This window comes from Cervus canadensis, chromosome 6, assembly GCF_019320065.1.
Source record: "Cervus canadensis isolate Bull #8, Minnesota chromosome 6, ASM1932006v1, whole genome shotgun sequence".
Classification (NCBI taxonomy): domain Eukaryota; kingdom Metazoa; phylum Chordata; class Mammalia; order Artiodactyla; family Cervidae; genus Cervus; species Cervus canadensis.
Window position 1 is genome coordinate 81,499,915 of NC_057391.1, and position 27,064 is coordinate 81,526,978.

At 44.2% G+C, this 27,064-nt stretch overlaps 1 protein-coding gene across 5 annotated transcripts; it reads left to right on the top strand.

Annotated features, from left to right (window-relative positions):
* Positions 1-26: 26 nt before the first annotated feature.
* Positions 27-27,064, top strand: LOC122443880 (ergosterol biosynthetic protein 28 homolog). Of its 5 annotated transcripts, XM_043472604.1 has the most exons (6): positions 27-255; positions 9,955-10,210; positions 20,843-21,006; positions 23,347-23,437; positions 26,591-26,709; positions 26,836-27,064. In XM_043472604.1, exons 3-6 carry the CDS (start codon positions 20,874-20,876, stop codon positions 26,913-26,915), a joined length of 423 nt encoding a protein of 140 aa, XP_043328539.1. In that variant the 5' UTR covers positions 27-255; positions 9,955-10,210; positions 20,843-20,873; the 3' UTR covers positions 26,916-27,064. The 5 variants fall into 5 exon arrangements, with proteins under 5 accessions (XP_043328539.1, XP_043328537.1, XP_043328535.1 ...); XM_043472602.1 differs by lacking the exon at positions 9,955-10,210; XM_043472600.1 differs by lacking the exons at positions 27-255; positions 9,955-10,210 and adding an exon at positions 313-449.

Consider the following 27,064-nt stretch of genomic DNA (forward strand, 5'->3'; position numbering starts at 1 on the left):
CCCTGGGTCTCGGACCCCTTTACCGCTAATCAGCTGCCCAAGCCTCAACCCCAGCACTCGGCCCTTGCAGTGAACACACCTGTTGAGCGCAGCAGAACAACTCCGGGTTCGGAGACAATCTTTTGGGGTCGGCGGGGAAAAGAGCGGATAAAAGAATTCAAGACTTCTTTGAAGACCGGCCGGTGAAGGAGGAGGGTGGTAGGCGCAGAGCGCTGTCCCCGCCTGCCCGCCCCGAGCGATGGGAAGATGAAACAGGTAAAGGCTTGCGCCCGCGCCCTCCTCTCCGGAGAGAGGGGCGCCCCCGAGTCCCGGCGGGCGCCGGCCGCTGCACTTCCCTCTCTTTGTCCGGAAACAGTCGTTGGCGTCCGTGCGCGCTGGGCTGAATCGCAGCGGCTTCGGCTCTCCGCTTCCTTTCCATGGGAAGCTTCTGAGGACCTTCCTGGGATGGGGTGAGCCATGGGTGGATCTGAGAGCCTGATCCTTTTAGGGAGGGGACACTCCTCGGGCTAGTGCCCACTATCTTCCGATCGTCCTGTCTCTTCCTGCCCAACTTGCAGCCTAGGACAGGTTGGCATTCCTTCGTCGCTTGGAGGTTTAGTTTGTTTTTTTATTAATTTAAGGGACTTCCCAACATTTTTGGAAATTCTGAGAAATCCTGTTGGGGATACTCAGAAGAAAACCTTGAGATTGTTCCATACTGCCCATTTCGCTGAACATTGTAGGGATCTTTGTCGGAATTGCCTTTCCTCGTCCCCTATTTACGTTATCACATGTGTTAATGCATAAAAAATTAATGTTTGGAAAGTTTGAATGCTCATCTTTGAGTAACAGGATTTATGGTCATTCAAACATTTTCTTATCTATTATTTCCAGTCCATCCTCAAACACAATGAAATGTACCTTTTCTTTATTAAAGTATTTTAATTAGAAATAGGCTAGTTTTAATGTTGATTTGATATTCGGATCATAGTTTGTGATTTTCAACAAGGAAGAATAATTTTTTAGAGCGTTTGGAGGGAAGATTCCCCCCCCCCCCCCCCCCCCCCCCCCAGCTATTTATACCCTTGATTCATCAGAATAAGACCATGGCATCTGGGCCATCACTTCATGGCAAATAGATAGGGAAACAATGGAAACAGTGAGAGACTTTATTTTGGGGGGCTCCAAAATCACTGTAGATGGTGAATGCAGCCATCTGAATTAAGAAATTAAAAGATGCTTGCTCCTTGGATGAAAAGCTATGACCAACCTAGACAGCACATTAAAAAGCAAAGACATTACTTTACAAACAAAGTTCTGCCTAGTCAAAGCTATGGTTTTTCCAGTAGTCATGTATGGATGTGAGATTTGGACCATAAAGAAGGTTGAGTGTCAAAGAATTGATGCTTTAGAATTGTGGTGCTGCAGAAGACTCTTTTGAGAGTCCCTCAGACTACAACAAATCAGTCAATCCTAAGGGAAATCAACTCTGAATATTAATTGGAAGGACTGATGCTGACACTGAGGCTCCAATACTTTGGACGCCTGATAGAAAGAGCCGAGTGATAGAAAAAGACCCTGAAGTTGGGAAAGATTGAATGCAAAAGAGAAGTGGATGGCAGAGGGTAAGATGGTTGAATAGCATGACCAACTCAGTGACTCAAAAACATGAATCTGAGCAAACTCAAGGAGACAGTGAAGGACAGGGGAGCCTGGTGTGTTATAGTCCAAGGGGTAGCAAGGAGTTGGACATGACTTAGCGACTAAACAACAAACATCAAGAATAGAAAAACAATAGCAAAAATAAAATAAAAAGTTAACTCTTTAAAATGATTCTCAAAGCTGACAAAATTTTAGTTCAGTTTCAGTTCAGTTGCTCAGTCGTGTCCGACTCTTTGCACCACCATGGACTGCAGCACATCAGGCCTCCCTGTCCATCATCAACTCCCGGAGTTTACTCTAACTCATGTCCATTGAGTCGGTGATGCCATCCAACCATCTCATCCTCTGTCATCCCCTTCTCCTCCCGCCTTCCATCTTTCCCAGCATCAGGGTCTTTTCAAATGAGTTAGTTCTTCACCAACTAACTAAATGAGTTAGTTCTTCAGTCAGGTGGCCAAAGTATTGCAGTTTCAGCTTCAGTATCAGTCCTTCCAATGAATATTCAGGACTGATTTCCTTTATGATGAACAGGTTGGAACTCCTTGCTGTCCAAGGGACTCTTAAGAGTCTTTTCCTACACTGCAGTTCAAAAGCATCAATTCTTCATCGCTCAGCTTTCTTCATTATCCAACTCTCACATCCATACCTGACTACTGGAAAAACCATAGCTTTGACTAGACAAACCTTTGTTGACAAAGTAATGTCTCTGCTTTTTAATATGCTGTCTAGGTTTTGCCATAACTTTTCTTTCAAGGAGCAAGCATCTTTTAATTTCATGGCTGCAGTCACCATCTGCAGTGATTTTGGAGCCTAGAAAAATAAAGTCAGCCACTGTTTCCATTGTTCCCCATCTATTTGCCATGAAGTCATGGGACCAGATGCCATGATCTTAGTTTTCTGAATGTTGAGTTTTAAGCCAGCTTTTTCACCCTCTTTCACTTTCATCAAGAGGATCTTTAGTTCTTTTTTACTTTCTCCCATAAGGGTGGTGTCATCTGCATATCTGAGGTTATTGATATTTCTCCTGGCAATCTTGATTCCAGCTTGTGCTTCATCCAGCCCAGCATTTCTTATGATGTACTCTGCATATAAGTTAAATAAACATGGTGACAATATATAGCCTTGATGTACTCCTTTCCCGATTTGGAACCAGTCTGTTGTTCCATGTCCAGATCTAACTGTTGCTTCCTGGGCTGCATACAGATTTCTCAAGAGGCAGGTCAGGTGGTCTGGTATTCCCATCTACTGAAGAATTTTCCACAGTTTGTTGTGATCCACACAGTCAAAGGCTTTTGTGTAGTCAATAAAGCAGAAGTAGATGTTTTTCTGGAACTCTCTTGTTTTTTCGATGATCCAGCAGATGTTGGCAACTTGATCTCTGGTTCCTCTGCCTTTTCTAAATCCAGCTGAACATCTGGAAGTATTTTGAGCATTACTTTACAAGCGTGTGGATGAGTGCAGCTGTGCAATAGCTTGAGCATTCTTTGGCATTGCCTTTCTTTGGGACTGGAATGATGTGGCCACTGCAGTGTTTTCCAAATTTGCTGGCATATTGAGTGCAGCACTTTCACAGCATCATCTTTTAGGATTTGAAATAGCTCAGCTGGAATTCTTGCGTTGAGAACCCCATAAACAGTATGAACAGTATTAAAAAGCACCACCTTAAATACCTGTAAAATGGGGCAAATTATTCCTATGATCCCTTTCAACTTTTTTTTTCTTCACTATATTTCTAAGTCAGAGGATAGAGGAAAAAATAGGCAGGTTAAACTATCAAGCTTTTTAGACAGAAACTTTAGAAACTAAAGATCCTTGTCAATCCACCTCTAGCTGCAAACTGGCACCACTGTGCCTTAGCACCTACAAATGAAGCATTACTATAAAAGGTAAAAATGTTTGACAAGAGTCAGGAACACAATAAGCACACACAACCGACAAGAGCCAAGGCCTGAATCATACTATCTGTAGAAAGCCACATCCTGACAGAGAATCTTTTCAGAGAACTTCTGAAAAGAGAAAACAGGTAGTAGATGAATCGTTAATTCTGTAAGGTCGACCTAAAAACACTTACGGCAGGCGCTGCATTGTCACTAAAAGCATGTTCCCACCAGTTGGCAGTAAAGGGAAAAGATTCAAAATGATTCAGTTCAGTTCAGTTCAGTTGCTCAGTCATGTCTGACTCTGCGACCCCATGAACTGCAGCACACCAGGCCTCCCTGTCCATCACCAACTCCCAGGGTCCACCCAAACCCATATCCATTGGTTCAGTGATGCCATCCCATCATCTCATCCTCTGTTATCCCCTTCTCCTCCTGCCCTTAATCTTTCCCAGCATCAGGGTCTTTTCAAAAGAGTCAGCTCTTCGCATCAGGTGGTCAAAGGATTGGAGTTTCAGCTTCAACATCAGTCCCTGCAATGAACACCCAGGACTGATCTCCTTTAGGATGGACTGGTTGGATCTCCTTGCAGTCCAAGGGACTCTCAAGAGTCTCCAACACCACAGTTCAAAAGCATCAATTCTTTGGCGTTCAGCTTTCTTTATAGTCCAACTCTCACATCCATACATGACCATTGGAAAAACAATAGCCTTGACTAGACAGACCTTTGTTGACAAAGTAATGTCTCTGCTTTTTAATATGCTATCTAGGTTGGTCATAACTTTCCTTCCAAGGAATAAGTGTCTTTTTATTCCATGGCTGCAGTCACCATCTGCAGTGATTTTGGAGCCCAGAAAAATTAAGTCAGCCACTGTTTCCATTGTTTCCACATCTATTTGCCATGACGTGATGGGACCAGATGCCATGACCTTAGTTTTCTGAATGTTGAGCTTTAAGCCAACTTTTTCACTCTCCTCTTTCACTTTCATCAAGAGGCTCTTTAGTTCCTCTTCACTTTCTGACATAAGGGTGGTGTCATCTGCATATCTGAGGTTATTGATATTTCTCCTGGCAATCTTGATTCCAGCTTGTGCTTCTTCCAGCCCAGCATTTCTCATGATGTACTCTGCATATAAGTTAAATAAGCAGGGTGACAATATACAGCCTTAACGTACTCCTTTTCCTATTTGGAACCAGTCTGTTATTCCATGTCCAGTTCTAACTGTTGCTTCCTGGGCTGCATACAGGTTTCTCAAGAGGCAGGTCAGGTGGTCTGGTATTCCTATCTCTTTCAGAATTTTCCACAGTTTATTGTGATCCACACAGTCAAAGGCTTTGGCATAGTCAATAAAGCAGAAACACATGTTTTTCTGGAACTCTCTTGCTTTTTCGATGATCCAGCAGATGTTGGCAGTTTGATCTCTGGTTCCTCTGCCTTTCCTAAAACCAGCTTGAACATCTGGAAGTTCATGGTTCACATATTGCTGAAGCCTGGCTTGGAGAATTTTGAGCATTACTGTGCTAGCATGTGAGATGAGTGCAATTGTGTGGTAGTTTGAGCATTCTTTGGCATTGCCTTTCTTAGGGACTGGAATGAAAACTGACCTTTTCCAGTCCTGTGGCCACTGCTAATCAAAATGATTAGGAAAATGAAAATTGGGACTTTAAATTTTCATTTACACCAGAAACCAGGACATGTTAAGAAATTACACTTTTACAGACATGAAAGAACAAAAAACTTGGATTAGTAACCAAAGTAGACTAGTTTTATGGTTTACTTTATTGAAAGCCTAAGAACATTTTGGTTTTTAAACAGTTATTTCATGAGAAACAGATACTATTCACTCTTTGGATCCAGCCTACATAACTCAAAGCCTCTAAGCCTCGTTCATCCCAATGTCTGTGCTGGAAATGCCTTCCCCACTTTCTCTGTTCATAATCCCGCTCTCTATAGCCCAGCTCATCTCACCACCTCCCTGGAGCCTTCCCCAGCTCCTGCATCCAGAGATGTATTTCTCTGGACTGTAGCACTTGCTGTATAATCATTTGTTGATGATCTTTTTAACGGATAATAAGGCAGCTTTTACAATCAGAATTAAATACTTTTTAAGGACTATAGAACCTATATACCAAATGAACATTTCCACATCTATATGTATAAATCTGTAATTTGGGATCCCCAAGGAAAATATAGAAAAATAGCCCCTTTACATTTACTATTGCAAAGAATGTCGTGCAAAACAAGGATGCCTGGACAGTTTCTAGCTCTAATGTCCAGGATTGCAAACCATGAATACTTTAATATAGCCTGGGGATCTGAGCAGATCTAGCAGATATGCATGGAGAGATATCTTGGGATCAAGTCAACATCCTAGATGATTTAAGACCTTCGAACTTCCAAAACTGTAGAAATATAAGCTTGTTCCTCCAAGCGTGAACAAGATTGACTTTAAGATTCCTAAAGTATAAAACAAGTGTTTCATAGACATGAGCTGATGGAACATTAACAATCAAAACTCAACAGTAGGAGTTTAAAAGTAAGAGGAGCAAATGTCCATCAACATGAACTGAGGTGGAGGTGGGGTGGAATTACACCTGTATTTTCACTAACTTCTACTAGAAATTTAGCACTTCTCAATTACGAATATAGGCAACAAGCCACAGTAGTATTAGCATTACCTGCGCCTTCAACTCCATCTGAAATGACAGGTTTTTTGTACCACATGACAGTTGTTCCAGACATCTCAAAATAACATTGGTATTTATCACTACTTCTAAGTTATGGCAGTTACTAAAATTGCTACTAGATCACCTGTGATTACAGTCTTCTCATCTGGTGTGATGAGAAAGGACTACAATTTGGAAAGCCTCTACCCTCAAGCAATCATTCAGTTTTCAAATGGTGAAGGCTCACAGTGGTGGTCCAGGTATCTATGATGTTCCTGGTATTCTCCACTTACAAGTGTTAACGAGAGACCACCCAAGAACGGGAGCTTATGCAAACTAAGCAAAAATAGTCTTCATGTTGCTGTCTTTAGGAAATAAAATTGAAGTTTTACCTTCTACATGAATGATCTTGCTACTTTATACATTAATAAATTCCAGATATATTCATTCATTAAGTTAGTCATTCGGGCAGCAAGTATGCACAGAGTACTTACTAAAATAAAATTAGTTTGAGTCATCTAAAATAAAATGAAGTCATGTTGAGTCATCTAAAATCCTCAATATTTTGACCATCTTTGACTTACCAGAACAGCAATTTCTTATAGTTCAATCTAATGCTTGTGAGCCCAACCCCTAAGTGAAGTGAAGTCGCTCAGTTGTGTCCGATTCTTTGCGACCCCGTGGGCTGTAGCCCACCAGGCTCCTCCATCCATGGGATTCTCCAGGCAAGAATACTGGAGTGGGTTGCCATTTCCTTCTCCAGGGGATCTTCCCGACCACTAATAAAAGAGACGGTCATAAAGTAAAAGAAGATTTTGAATCAGAAAGATGGATGCCTGCACAAGTTAACAATGTGGTGAAATGGTTAAGAGGCAGCACAGAGAAAAAGTCACAAAAAGGCAAAGTTCCCAGAGGAAATTACCCATTTAATTACCCTGAATGAGAATGACCCAAATACATTAATAATAACAAATCTGTATTATTTTCTATGACATAATGTGATGAAAAGCCTCTCCCCAAAGCTTTACTAATGTTTCAATATTTTTTTCTAATTAAATAATATAATCTTCTACTGTATTATAAGAAATATACTTTAAAATCAATATTAAATCCAGCAAGAATAATGCCCTAACATTTGTATAGCACTTTGTCATTTAAAGGTAATTTTATACACATTATTCTATTATATTCAGCCTGGGAGATACTATCCCCACTTTTCAGATGACATAGCACATGAATCCTAGTGGACTTACAGAAAACTTTAAAAACTACTCTTATCTTTAAGCCAGATTCTCTCTTTGCTCTCTGTGTCATGTAATAATATTAAAGGAGGCCAAACATCTAAGAGTTTCAAAATCCAGGAACCTAGGTCCAAATCTCAATCTATCACTTAATCTCCATGCGACCCTAAGGAAGTTCTTTGATATCTGTGGGGCTGAGCTTAGTTAATTGGGAATAATAACATCTTCAGATGTTATTGTTAAATGGGATACAGCAATTAAAGCCCTTACCATCACCCATAACAGCTACGCTTAGCACTATCTTCATTTATATTCTTGTGAGAATCCAGCAATTAAGAAACTTGACTCTTATCTAAAAGAGCTTGAGAAAGCCATGTGTCTCAATAGACAGCACAGGCCTCAGAATTCTAATGGCCTGTCCCACACTTACTCAAATAACTTATTATTATCATCACTCTATCATCCTAAAGGCTTTGGAGAAAATAACCAATGTCACAGTGTTGGGAGACCTACTTTTCTTCCATATCTAAAAAATTTAAAAACTCCTATGTTAGGAGCTCTGATCAAGAGTTGACTAAGAGCTACTACCTGTACCATCTAGGGCCGATGTTCACTCACGAGGCCAGAAACAGAGCCTTATCTCATTTCAGATAGCTGATGGTCACCCCTAAAAAAGATCCCAAATTAGACCATGTATGGAGGCTAAAACCAGAGTCAGATAACACCAAAGGAAGGATATTGGTAAAAGAGGATAGGAGTAAAATAAAAGAGAACTATCTTCCAACCTGAAGGCAAAGGATCAAAAGCAGGCTTGCTATTCCTTACTCTTGGCTTACCACCTCCTCACCCTCTAAGGATGATGCTGTTTCCTCCAGGTCCCAAGCCATCATGACTGGCATTTCCTTTAGAGTTTGTCATGCAGTCAGCAGACGGGGGCCTCAGAGACCTTTCCTTGCACATTCACTGGATCAAACAATTTGGGTGGCACAGATTCCTGCAAGAGAGACAAAGGATCTGAAATGTAACACAGCTGTCTTTTTGTTCATCATTGCTGGTGATCTTCTATGTAATGAAAATGGATATTTACCTAAATACTGTCCAACCTCTCGAGGCTTAGCTTTTTTCACAGTGCCTCACATATGACACAAAGATCAAGATTTTATTTTTCAAACATATTGTCTGTCCTCTGTGTATTTGAAGAGTGGCTATTAAGTTTCTTGTGTTTCTTTTACATATTATATCTAACGTGCACCAAAAGGACAGGCTTACTTAACTTTGAGGACAATGTGAGATAGGTGGTTGATTGCGTAAAACATAGGTTCCTTGCTAGCGAAACCTGACATGAGTTAAGAAAAACACAAGTTTTAAGATCCTAGCAAATATCTCTTTAGACTTTATGACAAGCACAGGTAAAATAAGATCATGATTCCACTGAAATAAATTCCAGCAAAAAATGAATATATTCTGCTGAATCAAGGCTATAAATAGTTGGGTGGGGGTGGTGGGGGGAGACTGTCCATCCAAACGCTCTCAAAAATTATTCTCCCTTACTGAAAATCATAAACTATGATCCAAATATCAAATAGACATTAAAATTAGCCTATTTCTAGTTAAAATAATAAAGAAAAGGTACATTCCATTGTGTGTTTGAGGATGGAATAGAAATAACAGATAAGAAAATATTTGAATGACCATAAATCCTATTACTCAAAGATGAGCATTCAATCTTTCCAAACCTTATTTTTCTGTGCATTAATATATCTGATAACGTAAATAGGGGGCGAGGAAAGGCAATTCCCACAAGGATCCCTACACAAGTTCAGCGAAATGGGCAGTAGGGTACAATCTCAAGGTTTTCTTCCGAGTATCCCCGACAGGATTTCTCAGAATTTCCCAAAATGTTGGGAAGTCCCTTAAATTAATAAAAAACAAACTAAACCTCCAAGCGACAAAGGGATGCCAACCTGTCTAGGCTGCGAGCTGGGCAGGAAGAGACAGGGTGATAGGAAGATTGAGGGCACTCGCCCGAGGAGTGTCCTCTCCCTAAAGGGATCAGGCTCTCAGATGCACCCATGGCTCAGCCCATCTCAGGAAGGTCCTCAGAAGCTTCCCATGGAAAGGACGCGGGGAGCCGCAGCTGCTGCGATTCAGCCCAGAGCACCCGGAAGCCAACGACTGTTCCTGGACAAGGAGAGGGAGGTACAGCTGCTGGCGCCGCCCGGGCTCAGGGGCGCCCCTCTCCAGGGAGGAGAGCGTGGGTGCAGACCTTTACTTGTTTCATCTTCCCACCGCTCGGGTGGGCAGGTGGGGACAGTGTTCTGCGCCTACCTCCTCCCTCCTTCCCTAGCAGGGCTCCACAGGAGTCTTGACTTCTTTTTCCCTGCTCTTTCCCCCTCCATCCCAAAAAGATTGACTCCGAACCGGGAGTTGTTCTGCTGCGCTCAACAAGAGGGTTCGCTGCAAGGGCGGTGTCCTGGGGGTGAGGCTTCAGTCAGTTCAGTCGCTCAGTCATGTCCGACTCTTTGCAGCCCCATGGACTGCAGCATGCCAGGCTTTCTGTCCATCACCAGCTCCTGGAGATTACTCTAACTCATGTCCATCCAGTCAGTGAAGTCATCCAGCTGTCCAGGGAGTTTGTAACTTCCTCGGTCCTGTCTCATTGCAACAAAACTTTGAAGTGATGGGCAGACCAGCATTACAGCCCTTGGATGGACCAGTGCCACAGCTCCGTGTTACAGCTGTTTATTCAGAAAGTAAAGGAAAATACGTCCTCGAGGCATGAAGGTATGCCAACCCAAAAGACGTGAAGAGAAGAGAGGCCCCTGGCCCAATTTGGCTCCTCTTTCTACATGTTTTTCCTCCTCCCTCTGAGCCTGCCCTAGGTAAATTGGGCTAGCCAGGAGTGCTGTTTGTTTTACCTGAGGTCCTCACTCTGGTCCTTGGACCTTCCTTTGTTTTATTTTCACAGGCTTTTCCCTTCCTTGACTTCTAGCCACCACCATTCTGGACTCCTTTTTCCTATTCTAACTCCTTAACATTCCCCCCTCAAGAGATGGGCGGCCCAGTTCCTTGGGAATAGGGGCGTGAGGACTTTTTGGCTACTTCCTGCTGAACTGGGATGGCGAGGGGCATTGGGCCTCGCCATCTTGCTAGTCTCAGGCCTCAGAGTCCTTACAGTGGTGTCCATCTAAGGGTGAGTGATATTTCCTGTGGTTGGCAGTAGTTTTATATATCTTTGTTGAACTGGCTCTGCATGTTGTAGCATGTTTGACCTGGGCAGAGACAAAATGGGTTAGACAATTGATAATACATGGAGCAGTCATAAGCAGCATTAATATAGTGATGACAGGGAATAGTAGGGGCATTACCCAACTCCAAATTTCCCATCGCCAGGAGGATCCCCCAAAGAGAGATTATAGCCACTCCAAGAACTCCCCAGCTCATTCTTTGAGGTCCTGTAGGATCTATAATGTTTTTCTTGAGGACTAACAACAGGTCTCATTCAAGATGGCTCAAGTCCCTCCTTGTTTAGGGATCAGGAGGTCTATCTCCTGTCTATTTTGGAATACAACACCTTCCCAGCTGTGTTGGCTCTTTAGAGCTATCCAGAGAAATCTTATCCCCAGAAACTTAATTTTGAGGGTGTTCATTAGAATGGCACTCATTTGTAGTTCTGAATAGGTATCCAAGATCTCCCCGGGGCTCACAGGTGTACTGAGTGTCCTCTTCTGTTTTCTTCCATGGCTTGACTTGTGAGTAGTGAATCCAGGAGTCATATCCTAGTACCTTGACTGCTGTGGGGGTAGAAAGTATTACAGGGTAGGGGCTCTTCCATGTGGGCTGGAGTTGAGCTTTTGGGGGCCCATCCTTCCAGGCTTTAATTAGGACTTGAGTCCGTAATTAAACTCCCTTTAATTAGGACTTGAGTCACCCATATAGTGGTGACTCTTTAGAATATTTTGGGTCCTGGTTGACACCCCACAAGCGTATATCCTTGTGGATATTGCCCAATGGCCATGGTATAAACCAGAGGGTCTGAGCCTCTGGATCTAGGAAGAGGTCATTGACATAAACAAGAGGCCTCAATATAGCACCTAATAAGGACTAAGAACAACCTATTCCTTAGGGGCAATATAGGTGTGGAGGAGAGCTATTGGTAAAGCCTCCTTCCATCCCAGGGAAGTCTTCTGGGTTAGCTTTTTTATCACTGATTTTAAGAATTGGTTGGCTCTTTCTACTTTTCCTGAAGACTGAGGCCTCCAGGCACAATGGAGATACTAAGTAATGCCCAATGCTTTAGAGACCTTTGGGTGACCTTAGAAGTAAATGATGTCCCACTGTCACTTTGTAATGACATGGGCAGACCAAATCTCAGAATTATTTCATGGAGCAGTTTTTTTTTTGTTTTTTTAACCACCTCCTCAACCTTCTCAGTCTGTGTGGGAAAGCCTTCAATCTACTCTGTGAATGTATCTCTCATGACTAATAGGTATTTATACCCTTGAGAAACTGACATCTGGGTGAAGTCCCTCTGCAAGACCTCTCCTGGGTAGGTGCCACATCCTTGGAAGGGCTGGGCCAGCTGGGGTCTTCGAGCTCCTTGGGGGTTGTTTTTTAATTGGCAAGTGGGACAACAGGAAACCAACCACTTGCCTTATAGTTGTTTGGAGGCCTGTTCCTCTGAAGGACCTTTCTAGTAATCTTTGGGGGACCTTCTCCCCTAAATGAGTGGCAGCATGTAAGGAGTTAACCAACTTCCATTGGAGGTTCCCAGGCAGAAAAAGGAGTCCCTCCTTTGGAAACATCCCATATGATCTTCTTGAAAGTCCTCATTCTTAGCTTTAAGAGTCTCCCTTCAATATATGAAGAAGTTTCTGGCAAATTAGTCTGTGGAACTAAGGTGGCAACCCCTATTAGGTCATTGTTCTATAATGTTGCTCTCTTAGCTGCCTGATCAGCTGCTTGGTTCCCTCGTGCCACTTCAGTGCTCCCTTTTTGGGGTCCTTTACAGTGGGAGACTGAAACCTTAGAGGGCAGATGAACTGCCTCTAAGAGCCTAAGGAATTGATCACCATATTTGATTGGGGACGCTTAGGTGGCCAGTGGCCCCTTTCTTTCCAAATAGCAGCATGAGCATGTAGCACCAGAAAGGCATACTTGGAGTCAGTATAAATGGCTACTCTTTTTCCTTTTCGCAGCTCTAAAGCTCAAGTCAGGTCTATGAGCTCAGCAAATTTGGCTGAAGTACCTGGTGGCAAAGTTTAGCCTCTATGGGCTCAAAATTGGAGACTATTGCACATCCGGCTCTTCTTTTTCCATCCAAGACAAAGCTGCCTCCATCAGTGTACCAGATTTTCTCAGGATTGGTCAGAGGATCTTCTGAAAATCCCTCTGGGGGTTTTGTCCAGTGGTCCAAGGTTTCTAGGCAAGAGTGAAAGAGGAGAGAGCCCTCGGGGGTAGGCAGGAGGGTGGCAGGGTTAAGAACCTTACAAGGGGATATAGTCAGGCCTGAATTTTCCATCAGCACTTGATATCTGAGGATTCTTTGATCAGACATCCATAAATGGCCTCTCCCATTCAGGAGTTGTTTCACTTGGTGGCTGGTAAAAAATAGTTTGCCCCCAAGAGAGAGTTCTAAAGCATCTTCTATCAGGATTGCAATAGCTGCAAGATTTCAAAGGCAGGGAAAGATCTCTTCCCAATAAGGGAGGAGGACACTCAGGAACCACCAGAAACTGGGAAAATATTTGTCCGTCCCAGCAAAAAAGAAGTGCTTGGGTCAATCTTTTAGTAATTGTTTTTCCTGTATCACCCAAAATGGTACAGGTTTGGGAGGTGAAGGCTCTGGAGTAGGACATCAGGACACGGTAGGTAGCCCCTGTGTCAACCAAGAAATTCTCAGAGCTACCTGCCACATCCAGTTGCAACCTTGGCTCCAGCCCCATGATTGACAGGCTGGAGCAGGCCACTTCAGTCCTGTTGAACCATCATGAGGGAAGGCTTGGCACTTGACCTTGAGGCTCTTGAGTCCTGAGGGCAGAGTGCCACCCATTCTCCCAGTTGATGGCATTTGTAGCAAGCCATTTTAGGAGACTTGTCATGGTTTAGACAGTCTTTGGCCCAATGCCACACCTGTCTACAGATTAAGCATTTGCCTCGTGCCTTGTCCTTCATGGGCTCGGGGTTTGCCATAGGGCTTCCCTGGAAGGCAGTCAGCATCAGGCATGCCTTGTCTCTTTCCTTTTCTCCCTTTCCTGAGCCTTGGCCTCCCTCTCCTGTTCTCCGTTATAAAAGGTGTTGGTGGCTGTCTGGGCCATCTCATCTAAAGAGGCAGTAGGGTCCTGCTGCTATAGCTGTCGTAACTTTATCCTGATGTCTGATGCACGTTGGGGCAGGAATTTGTCCTTTAAAATCACCTGTCCCTTGTAGGAGTCTAAGTCCAGGTTGGTAAACTTCTGGAGGGCCTCTTTAGCCTTCTTAGAAAGGCAGTGGGGTTCTTGTTGGGCTCCTGAGTTATTGCTGAGACTCGGGCACAGCTGATTACTTTTTGCTGGGCTGCTTTCAGTCCTGCCTTCACACAGGTCAGAAAATGATCCCTTTCCCAGATGTGCTCAGGGTCATTATAATTCCAACTAGGATCTGAGGAGGGAACCGCAGTTTCCCCTACTGGGTATTTATTGCTTGACCTGTGAAGCCCCATAGCATACCTTTGGGCTTCCTTTAAGACCCTAGTATGTTCAGGGTCAGATAAAATTTGACTAAATATGACTACAATGTCCTTCCATGTCAAATCAAAGGCCAAGGTAATGTGTTGGAATGTATCTATATATTTGCCTGGGTCATCTGTATAGCTTCCCAGGTCTTGTTTGATCCATCTTAGTTCTAAGAGGTTCTTAGTCTTATGGACCCAGGTTGGTACAAATTCTCCTCCAGTTTTGACTAAGGGACATACTCGAGTTGCCTTTTGTGGAGGGGGTGCTCCTGGATATGGGGGCATGTTTGGATACAAGGAAGGAGCACCAGGCAATTCGGGAGCCATGGGAGGTGAGCCTTCACCCAGGGGTTCCTTTTCTTGGTAGTCTGTGCCTAGCACATTTGCCTAGTAGTGAAGGAAGGAACAGACAGAACAGGCTCCATTTTGAAAGCAGGACTCCGTCTTAGGCCAGACTGTGAACATTGGCTACACGCATGGTCACCCTCCCAATGGACTCTGAGCTTTGTGCCCTGTGTCTATGGAAACGGCATACCAATGGAAAACCAGACCCCCGGATGAAAGAGCCTCAGGACTTGTACCTACCTAGACTCTCCGTCGCCTAAAAGAATATGCTAATTATCTCTGTAACAGAACTGAGTCGTAAATTCTATTATGCTTATTGGGGTATGAACACAGGCCTATTGATAAATGTCCACTGTTTAACCACCTAGGCTTATGGCACACGAATCATGGGTTAACTTTGATCGTATCTCTCTTTTACTTTGTCCAGACTAGTTTCAAGGAATTTGGGGAGGTGGGTTTGAACATGTACACTTAGGGTATATAAGGTTTTCGCAAAAACTGGTCGGGGTCCTTGCCTAAGAGGAGACTCTGCCTTGGGCCCACCAGTGTAATAAACTGCACTCCACTATCTGCATTGTCCTTCTGAGTGAGTTTGTTTCCTGGAGCATGTGGCTAAAACAGTAGGCTCACTTTCAGGGCATACAACAATCCCATACTTAAGACAGAGTTCCTTCATATCTCTTATTCGGAAGAAAATTTGGACATAGGGGACCTCTGTCCATTTCTCTTGTCTTTTGCAGAATAAGTCTAGCTGCACAGTGGCATTGTAATTTAAAATTCCATCCTCAGGCCAGTGTTCCTTGTCCCCTAGAGGATACTGTGGCCACGCAGTGGCACAAAAGAATTTTAAGCAACTTCTCCTTAGAGTGAGAGAATGGAACAGCTTCCAGTTATCAAGGATACATCTCAAGGGCGTCTGTTGGGAAGTGGATTGGTTATTTCCCATCAGAAAGACAGTGATGACAGGGAGGAAAAGAAAAAGAAAAATCTAATAGGCCTCCTCCAATTTCCATGGGTGGACTCCTTTAAGGGTGAGTCTTTTGAAGTACCTACCCAGTACTGTTGCAATCTGAGAGCCAGCCATCCCCAGGTCAGGGTGCAGATCCCCAGGTAAGCTGAGGCATGGCAGCCTCCTGGAGATTGAATCCCCAGGCAGGTCGGGGCAGGTTGGGGCAGGTCGAGGCACGTCGACCTCCTGGGACCGCTGGACTGGCCGATATCCAAGCAGGTTGAGGTGTGACAACCTTTCGAGGAACAGATACCCATGCAGGTCGAGGCAGGTTGGCCTCCTGGGACCCCTGGACTGGAGTTGAGCATCCCCAAGTTCTCCAGCATGACCAGTGCTGGGTAGGACTAAGGGGTTGTAATTTTAACTCATTGCCAGTTTGTTCACTGCAGATGGGAATGATATCATGATGTAAAGCAGTCCAAGCCTGTGCCCTGAGACTGGGAACCTGGTGAAGCAGCCATAAGCCTTATCCTCTTACTGCTCTAAGGGAATCTAAGTCACTGATTTCCTCCCCTAGTCCTCCATAAGAGCAGATTAGGGTGTCTCCAATGGTAAACATTTCATTATCATAGATCCACTTTAGGTAATAACAGAAGTAATGACAAAGGAGTGGGTTATCTGGCCCTGTTAGGGACATTAAGAGTGTCTTAATAATAAGCGGGGTGGAGCAATGTCACCTACAAGGGGGCAGGGTCCTGGTTGTAGGAGTTAGTAAGTGGCTTAAGAACAAATTGATAAGAGGCAGCAGACCAAATGCTACATAAAAGTGGAGTTGAGATTTGATCCGGGAGAATGTCTGTAACTTTAAGAGAACGGTGGTAAGGATTTGGGCCCAAACAGCCTGCAGGGCTAACTCCCAAAGTGGCAAACATTATCCCCGGAAGCCCAACTGCCCTTGAAGGGATGCCACCGACAGATGGCCTTCTAATGGGCATTGCATGCCTGTCACCCTCCCTAGCAGGTTCACTGAGAGATGCTGTTGTTGCACATGTTGTAGGAAACATGGAAGGTGAAGGCCTGACTATCCAGAGGGATTGTATATTATACAGTATTTCCCTCCCAAGGGCCAGCTATTTTCAGGTTGTCCCTCCAGAAGATTGTAGAGGCAACATTGTGAGCCTGGACAGGCCTCAGGAAAAGAGCATGAAACAGGAGGGAAGGGGGCAGGGCACAACTTTTGAAAGAATGACATAGCGCAAGACCATAACATAAACCAATTAAAATCAAATGGGCCCAAGATGACAAATCGAACTAAACCTTGATCCCCAATGTGTAAGCTAAATGACACAGCAAGAGGTGGCAGGACAGTTCCAAGGCACTCTCAAAAGACAGTGAGTGGGTAGTTCACCAATGGTTGGGATGATCCTCCCACTCATTACCATATGAAATCACTCAGCTCTGGGAAACTAACCACACCACATTCCATGGCCACCTCAGTCTCCTCTGCGATGGCCCTCACCCTGTGGCATGTGCTTTTCTCTGAATCGAAATAAATCCACCTGTTACCTATTGCTGTGTCTCTAACCGAATTTTTGCAATGAGACATCAGAGCCTAAGTTTCATTAGGTCCTGAAGCCAGACACCACGGGTTTTGGCCGGGCTCAAGTCCCAGGAGAGAGGAGCAAAGGACAGGAGGAAAAACCAGTGGGAAAAACGTGCCAAGGAATCTTCATTACCTGCCAGAAAATCCGCTAAATACCTGACCTGTGCTCACAGTTTTCATTGGCCTGACCCTTGGCACAAAGAAGATTAAGGACAGAAGAACCCCCAACCACTTAGGCAACACCTACTGGGGCCCAGCAGATAGTGGAGCCTTTGGGACACACTGAGGAAGAGTCCCTGCCAGCGTCCCTCATTTGCACCCACTGCCAATCACCTACCTGTTCATGGGGGGTTTGAGGAAACAAGAAACGAGAGATTGTAAAGAAATTAAGATTTGTTAGGTATATGTCTTTCCAGCCATAGGAACAAGGACCTCCTACCTTAACTGGAGGTCTTCTGCAATCTGAGACTGAGCCACAGGAGCTTTCTGCTGAGTTTCTTTTTCGCTGTCCTGGTTCCCAGTACACTGGGCTTCTGTCACTTCCCCTGCACTGGGTTTTCTTCAGGTGGAGCTTCCACCATGGGAGCATTGGCTGAGTTGGGCTCCTGCTGTGCTTGGCCTCCTCCTTGCAGGGGAAGAGCTGATGTTGTTTCAGCCAGGTTAAATCCAAGTCATGGCACGGTAGATGTCAGGGGAGTTTGAAATTTCCTCGGTTCTGTCTTGTTGCAACAAAAATTTGAAGCGATGGATGGACCACCATTACAGCCCTCGATCGGACCAGTGTCACAGCCTTCGGATAGACCAGTGTTACAGCCCTCGAGTGGAAAAGTGTTACAGCTCAGTTTTATTCAGAAAGTAAAGGAAAATACATCCTCCAGACGTGAGGGCATGCCAAACCAAAAGGCGCGAGAAGAGAGGCCCTTGGCCCAATTTTGATTCCTCTCTTTATATGTTTTTTCTCCTCCCCCGGGGCCTGTGCTATGTAAACTGGCCTAGCCAGGAGTGCTGTTTGTCTTATCTGAGGTCTTCACTCCAGCACACAGACCTTCCTTTGTTCTATTTTCCCTTCCTTCTCTTTTAGCCACCACCATTCTGGACTCCTTTTCCTGTTCTAACTACCTAACACAACCACCTCATCCTTTGTCATCCACTTCTCATCCTGCCTTCAATCTTTCCCAGTTTCAGGGTCTTTTCCAATGAGCCACTTGTTTGTATCAGGTGCCAAAGTACTGGAGTTTCAGCTTCAGCATCAGGGGGTGGGCTTGGGCAGCGCCAACCACAGATTGGCAGTAAAGGGGTTGCCTGCTCCAGCATAACCTAAACAGCCAATCAGAACGAGGACTGATGGCCACAAACCAATCCTGGAGCCGGGCTGAGAGTGGGGGCGGGGACAAGGGCTCAGGTAGACTCAGGTCTGGAGCTGTGCTGGGGCAGTCTCTTTGCTGCTGCTGCTTCTGTGCTGAGAGCACTCTCGCCAGGTAGGGTGTACGTGGTGGGGGAGGTAGGTATCTGTGTGGCTTCTAATGGAGAGGATCCGCACAGCCTGGAACAATGCAGATGGGATAGAAGGAAGATGTTCGGGAGGCAACATTGTAGGGAGAAAAGAGATTTCAGAGACCAAGCGGAGAGGGAGCTGGGAGAACGAAGAAAGCTTGGTAGGTACAGAACGAGTGAATCGATGAACGAATGAGTGGCCACTCGGAGCCTGGCACAATGAGAGGTACCTTTGCTTTCTAAAGTAATTCTTATAATAACCCTCGGAATAGGTCATTTTAGTCTTCATTTTGCAGGTAAGGAAACCTAAGCTGTAAAGTGTGAATTACTTGCCCACGGTCACACAGCTACTGAATAGTGAGGCCAGGAAAGGAACCACTCACTCCCGACTCTACTAAACACCACACCTTTCCTGGCCTGGGGCAGGGCGAAATTTGGGAACATGTGTTGGATTCTCTCAGAGGCCCCCAAAAGCATTAAGGAAGCCATGCTGAGGGGCTGGCAGAGGAGTTTGGAAGAGTGCTCCGGCTCTGCCTTCATCAGCTATCTTCTGGAGTTTCTGAGAGTGTCTGTGAAGCGGGCATAAGTTCTGTCAAAGAGGGTGGCCATCCATGCAGCTTTTCTGACTCTGAGAGCTGAAGCCTCCTACTGAGGGAGGGTGAGATAACAAGGAGGATGGTGAGGGGAGGGGAGTGTGTGTATCTTGGCCCATGCTGTAGCTGCTTGTGATTCCATTAGAGCTTCATTCTCTCTGGACTTTGACAGAGTCCACTTTTGTGACCCATTTGTACTGAGAGGTTCATCCACTGACCCTTCCACCTCTGGAACTTTCTTTGTTTTTTGGTGTGTCACACTGTCTTGAGACATTACTGACGTTATCATTTGTTTCAGCTGAGTAATTTAGGACCCTAACAAAAGGCCTACTATCAAAGTGACAAAGGAAGCGTGATAATTTAGTGCCACTTCAGGCCAAAGAAATTAACCAGACAGTAGATAAACCATATGTGTTATGGGTCACATAACAAAGATGGGAAGAAGCAACTCCATGATTAGATTTTTATCTACATGGTTTTCATTTAAACCAAGATAATTTGAATCAGTGCTCAGCAAGGGTTGATCTAACATTTTGTTCTGTTTTTTAAATAAAAAGTACATAGCCCAATGGTATTTTCTATCCCACTTGAAGACAGGTGGCTATGGTTTGCTTGCCTCTCTCAAAAATGGAAACTTCATCAAAATATGCTCAGTGAGACCATCTTAGAGTCCAATAGACCATGCTTTGTATCTCAGCTCTTTCACCTATTGACTGTGTAACCTCAAGCATGTCACTTAACATCTCTATTGCAGCCCTCATCTGTAAGTGGAAATATTAATAGTGTCTCCCGACCTTGTTTAAGGATTCAATGAGATAATATATGACAGGTGCTTGGCACAATACATGGTGTATATAAGTACTCAATAACTGTAATTTCTTCCACAACCCAATACCAACATTGCTGTTTCCTTCTCCATGTAATTTTCTCACTATTTCTCAAGTCACCACAATTTAGTTATTTTTAACTTTTATATTGTTTTCCTAATTTATGGAACATGGTGTCCCTGTCTGAAGAGAAAACATAAAGCATGTAAATATTCTCCTCAAACCTAGATGCCATGCAGACGTACAAGGCTTATCTGTGCTTGGAAGGATCAGTCACCAGAAGCCAGGCAGGTTTCTGTTAGAAGTTTTATAATCAGCTTTGAGGTACTTGCATTTCAAAAGAATGATGTGAAGCACCAGGTTAGAAGTAAAGATCCCAGGGGACTGATTTCAGCCAAGAGATGAGAGTTCTGATTTAGGCTAATATTTTGGGAAATTCCTTAGAAAAAAATAAGCATGGTGCTACTTATTTCAGAGTATACTTTTGACTCACCACTATTAGTATGATGAAATATTGAGACTAATTTCCGTAAATCTTACACCAAAGTCCATTTTGTTTCTTTATAGTGATGTTTGGACACCTTCCTCTCCTCTGTTTCCTTTCTTTCCATTTTTCCCAGTGGGTTTGTCATTTCCACCCACTGCATTATTTAGCCTTTTTACTCTGGTCAGCACACTTTGATTTAAGGTAGATATTCAAAGGCAGTGTGCCAACCCTATGAAAGGTGCATGGGGGTAGATGAGCCTCAGGTACTTGGGAGAAGAGTTTATGAAATGACTGACAAAGTGAGAGTAGTACAGCCCTCATGAGTGGGACACAGGTTAACTGCAGAGCTTACGGTTGAAGCACATTAACCATCTGTTGTCTCCTGCCCTTTGCTTTTGTTTCCAAGGCAAAAAGCCCTCTCAGGTTGGAGGGGAGCCATGAGCCGATTCCTGAACGTGTTACGAAGCTGGCTGGTGATGACGTCTGTCATAGCTATGGGTTCCTCGCTGCAGGGCTTCCGAGATCACACCTTTCTCTATGAAAAGATCTATACCAGCAAGCCAGACCTGGGTAAGAAAGCAAAAATCTGCATCCTTTGTGGGAGTGGCCTAAGTGGTGGTCCCAGACCTGGCTGTACATCACAATAGCTGTGAAAAACTAAAACCAAACAAAACGCAGACGGCCATTTCCCTCTCCAGACCTAATTACTGAATCCTTCACCCCCTGGATGGGTCACAGGAAGTTCTTTTTAGAAACTGCCAGGGTGATTCTGATGCTGCCTAAGCTATCGAGCCTCAGCTACTAGAGTAACAGACTTGGTGGATAACAGTTGGTCTTTTTGCCTGCAAGCTTCTCTGAATACCTTTCCCTTCATTTTACACTGCCCTCGGCAGCTGGTCTGTACAAATACCATTACAAGGACAAGTGAGGAAACAGAGTTCCTTGATGACTCTGCTGCCTGATAGGAAACCATGAAGAAGGTTTTCTTGTTAGCTTCTTTCAGAAATCAGGTCATGGTGCATATCGTTTATACCGTACATTGCATATGGAGAATTACTAAGCCAAGGTCTTCTTAAACCATGACACAGACCCTGAAAAGATATCCCAGGTTGGTTTCGAAAAGAGAACTTCCGCAGGCCCCTGATGGCTTTCCCCATTGTCCTAAGTCTCTCTGTAGAGAGTGGTTGCACATCTCAGCGTGTGCTTCCTTGCTCTGATATGTGGGGTGGCTTGAGCTGCAGCACCCTTTCATAGTAGTGACAATTGTGTGTCACGTTTATAGGTAACCCAGATTCAGGCTCTGACCTAGCTCACATTTCTGCAACATCTGGGTATAAAATGAAAGTAAGCAGGCTAAGGCTCACTTTGAACAAAGCTCAAGTACAATAGGCTTAGAGAACCTGGAAAACTTGGTGGAACAATTGAAGTTTTCACCCTCCAGTTCTGTCCTCCGGTGGTCCAGGAACACAGGCTTTTAGAGGTCATCTGGCCTAGCCCTTTAATTTAAAATTGAGACAGAAAAGCCCAGGGGTTATGTGATTTGCCGAAGGGCATCTAGGTGAGCAGAACTGTGTGTGTGAGCCTGCGCAGGCCTGCATGCACACAGAGCCCGGAAATAGGTCCCTAATGACCTCCTGGTACTTTGCTGGTGATAGCAGGACCCTGGAGCATCCAGTGGAAGAATTTTACCTGATGTCTACTCTGGTTAGGATTACTGAGATACTCCACTTTTATTTCTCACTCAGAGAGACATATATAGAAAGAGAAAAGAGAAATTTCCTGTCTTTTCATCAGAAAAGCTATCAAAATGCTTAATAAAAAATGTGAAAAGGAAAAAAAGAAAGGATATAGCTCTCCAGGATTAACCACTAGATATTAGTTTGGGATATGGGATTTTTTTCTCAAAATGACTACCATCTAAAGATCTGTGGGCTTGTGAACTTGGTATTGCCATCTGGTTTTCCAAAGGCTGAAAAATCTTAAAGGAAAATACTGAAAGGTATTTTGGTTGTGAGTCTTGCCCCTTAAAATGTCTCTTGTTCACCAGACTAGCAAAGAAGGTATCTTTGCTTTACACCATAGATCAATATCAGTACATCAAAATCAACAAGGCAAGGCTTTAGAAAATAACAGGGGTTCCTGGGCCCACCTCCAGACTATATGATTTAACTGATCTTGTATCCAGGTCTTGGTAATTTTATAACTTCTACAGTTGATTCTAATAAATGCCCAGGGTCAAGAAGCACTGTTATGATGGACTGTGATTTAAGCTCTCTGGACAAGAAATTTAACACAGCAGTGCCAGAATGAAGCTAGCAAGAGCAGAGTGGCCCTGGCTAACACCAGTACTTTGTTCCCTTCCCACACGCACAGGAAACCAGCCTATATATTCACATAATATAGATCTGAATTCAGGAGATCCAGGGACCTGGGTCTCTTATAGACCAGGTGTGGCTCTCTAGACAGAGCTCAGTATTTCTGTGTTCTCTCCTGCATCAGCCTCACTGAAAGTCTGCTGACCTCCTGGCATCTTGTATTGACAGACCTCTCTCCACCGTGTTGCCCCACACATACCCTGATTCAGACTCACTGGGCTTCACCAATACCAGAGCAGCTTCCAGGCAGAGCCGTAAACCACTAACCCAGGAGTTACTGCTGAAGCGGGCTACTCATTGTGTTTCTACTCTTGTAACTTGCCCATTCAACTGTAGGCCTTTGAAAAGGTGAACCAGTTCTCCTTCTGGAATTCTTTCCATTCCTTCTAGTTCCCACGTGCAGCCTAAGAGCCTGTACTTGCCCAGCCAAAGGGATCACAGGCTCAGCTCTCTGACTCCTCCATTGAAGTTGGAGGAGTTTGGAGGGAACCCTGACCCACCCTTCTCAACACTCCTGCTTGTTTCTGCTGCACAGTGAATGGCCTCCAAGCTCGGACCTTCGGAATCTGGATGCTGCTCTCATCAGTGGTTCGTGGCCTCTGCGTCATCGACATTCACAACAAAATGTATGTAAGGGAGGGAACAGCATCTCCCTGTGTTGGCAATGGGTGCTAAGCAGAGCCATTGTGGTCCTCCCTTGGAGACTTGTTTATGATTAAAATCAATGAGGCAAGGCTTTAGATAGTACCAGGGGTTCCTGGGCCCATCTCCAGAGTGTATGATTTAACTGATCTGGTATCCTGGTCTGGGTAATTCGATAAAATTTCTTCGGTTGATTCTAATAAGTGCCCAGAGTCAAGAAGCACTATTATGATGCACTATGATTCCATCATATGGCCTATGATTTGATACAGTAACCTAGGATGTGAAGATAAAAGATTACTAGGTACCATTCCTTCCAGTCCTGAAGGTCTTTAAATCTTAAAAAATCTTTGAAACGGACACAAGCAAACTGGTTATGTTGTGATCCAGTGGCCTGCATCATATCCCTCTACTTCTTTCCTAACGAGTCAGCCTTTCTTCTACTAAAGAGGAAGTGTGCTTGCTCTTTTTAGAGAGGCCATGACATACCTTATTCTCACATTCCTCCTTGAGAGGCAGGGATGAAAAAAATCACAATCCATGACATCATGAGCCCACCAGTAAACAGCTGTGTGTTTACACAGAGTCATGAAGTGAGGGTCACAGAGAACTGAGCACTCCTCTGTATTCTGCCTCTTCAGAGGACTCACACAGACTGCGTGCATGTGTGGGTGCACACTCAAGTCCAACTCTTTGCGACCCCATGGACTGTAGCCACCAGGCTCCTCTGTCCATGGTATTTTCCAGGCAAGAATACTGGAGCAGGTTGCCATTTCCTACTCCAGGGGATCTTCCTGACTCAGGGATGGATCAAACCTGCATCTCTTGAGTTCCAGCATTGGCAGGCAAGTTCTTTACCTCTTTGCCACCTGGGAAGTCCTCATACAGACTACATACTGTTGTAATCCGAACTGGCCACTGGAAGGGGCTCAAGATTTCTTTCCAGCACCAATTATCACCTCAATCAAGGTGGAAACTGCTCAGGTCCCCAAATGAGGCCACCAAAAGAGCTTCATACTAAAATTATTTTGTGTTAGCCAGACTCTCAGCACCTGGGCAAGAGAGGAGATGGTGATATTTATTGAGCCCCTCTTATTGTACCAGATGCTTCCACATGACATTGATTAAGTCTCCTTCTAGTAGCCCTGGAAAGCAGTGATTTTTTTTTGCTGATTCTGTAGATCTGTGTATTAGAGACTCAATTCATTTAAACTAGGACAAGTGGGATTTGAGAGGTATTAGTACTGTGATCTGTTCAACTTTATTTTTTCGTATTTTTGAACCTGAAACTATGGACTACTTGTTCTAGATTGACATGTGTTTTTGGAAGCAACATGATTTAGTGGAAACACTCTGAGGCCCAAGAATGAAAACTGGAAAATAGGCTCTGGTCTCATTTCTATTGGTAATAGCTTTGAAGCAGCAAGTTTATTATAGACCTTCTCTGCATCTCAGTCCCTTCATGTAGAAAATGAGACTCCTGCACCCTCTCAGGGTAACTGGGAGGGAGTAAGGACTGCATAATCATTTTAGGGACTTCCCTGTGGCTCAGACGGTAAGGCGTCTGCCTCCAATGCAGGAGACCCGGGTTTGATCCCTGTGTTGGGAAGATCCTCTGGAGAAGGAAATGGCAACCCACTCCAGTACTCTTTCCTGGAAAACCCCATGGACGGAGGAGCCTGTTGGGCTACAGTCCATGGGGTCACAAACAGTCAGACACGACTGAGTGGCTTCACTTCACTTCAATCATTTTAACAACCTTTACCATGATGAAGAGTTACTGACAAGTAGAAGGGTAGTATCTTTTGTTTGTTGTGCTTTGGGGATGAGCTGAGACAGCTGAGACTTATCTTTACCTCTCTTACCCATTCATTTCCCCTTCACCCAACACAGGACAGCTGGAAATGCTGATTTCTATTTCCAACTTTATTTTTAAAGCCTGGGATTTTGGTCTATGTGCTTCTGATATGCTCTCTGATTCTATCCCCTCCCTAACCAGAAATTTGAAATCAATTCCCAGTTGCTCTTACTTTCTGAGACAGTCTGCATTCTGCCCATTTAACGTGTATTTCTCTAAAAAAAAAAAATACTTTCACTTCAAAAAAAAAAAATCAACCCTTACATACATGTTTATTAAGTGTGTAAAAATATGAACAGGAATAACAAAAATCAACCTTAAGATATTATTTCCTCTGGGGAGAAGGGAGGCAGTAGAATGGGATCAGGGTGGAAAGAGGATCCACAGGAAACTTGAACTGAATTTTGTAATATTTTATTTCTTAGGAAAAATGTATCTGAAGCAAGAATGTCAAGACACTGAGATTTGACGTAATAGGGTATTGGTTGTATAGAGACAAATTCTATTATGTATGATATTTTGTATGTTTGAAGTATTTCATAATTTTAAAATTTTTGATTAAATAAATTAATTTGATTTTTTAAATGAATTAATTATGAAATAGTTTTTTAAAAAGATACCAGCAATCAAATTGGCCCATCATCCTATAACTTCTGTCTTCCCCACCTCCTTGTCAAAACTGAGGAACAAGTTCTCTTCCTGTGAGGTTGTCACTGTGTCCTCCCTCTGACCATTTTGCTAGGTTAAGATGCAAAGTATTTTAAGATGCCGCCCATGTTGCAAAAGCATCCAAAAGCCCCAGAAATGCCCTTACCACCCATTCCTCGTTCATGCCCTTCATTCGGTGGCATCCTTCAGATGAGCGCTGACCAGCCCCTGACCAGACACGTGCAAAGCGGGCTTGGATTAGAGTCAAGACAATTTGAGCAAGTAGAACGTGTAAGTGTGGTTGATCCAAAATCATCTACACTATGTAGGATTGCCATACTCCAGACTCTGCTTTACTATCACTGGTTTCACCACCTGGCTAAGACTTGCAAAGCCACTCTGGATGGCTGGGTCATTCTCCTCTCAATTTAGCAGTTGAAAGCTTCAGTTTTGCCCTAGACATGAATAAAGTTGATGGGATCAAGCAACCAGGTCTTTCACAGGACCAAGTCTCCTTTTTCTTTAGCCATAGTCATTTCCTGGGTTTTGATTTGTGTGTTTCAAGTCTGACCACTTCCTCTGCACTGAATAAGCTGTACCTTCAGTCCCATTTCTGTCTGTTCCCCTGTAGGCTCTACTACATCACGCTGTTGACCTTCTTCATTGCCGTGGGGCACTTCGTGTTTGAGCTGTTTGTATTTGGGACCGGGACTCCCACAATTGCCACCATAGCACCCCTCACGGTGGCAAGTAAGTATTGAGTGACCCTGGAACTCCCACAGGAGCTGTCCCTGCCTTAAGGACCAGCGTTATACAAGCAATATAAGAAAGCATGGTGCTTATGTCGGCCACTAATCCTGTCTGTCTGTATTTAAGGTATCTCAATCCTGGTCATGCTAGTGGGGCTCTGGCACCTAGAAGCAGAACCAGGATCCAGACAGAAGAAGAGAAACTGAGGCCAACATCACCATGTCCAAGTCGTCACCTCCCGCCTTCGCTCACCTCTTCCTTCTGTATGCTCTTCAATTTCATTTCTGCTCCATCGCCCACTTCTAGCCTTTCACATTTGGTGTGGTTTTTTTTCCTTTAATTAAAAAACTTTTAA

Coding starts and splice junctions, on each gene's coding strand:
- LOC122443880 (XM_043472600.1), top strand. Junction 21,007..23,346: donor TACCAGCAAGCCAGACCTGG/GTAAGAAAGCAA, acceptor TCTGCTGCACAG/TGAATGGCCTCCAAGCTCGG. Junction 23,438..26,590: donor ATCGACATTCACAACAAAAT/GTATGTAAGGGA, acceptor GTTCCCCTGTAG/GCTCTACTACATCACGCTGT.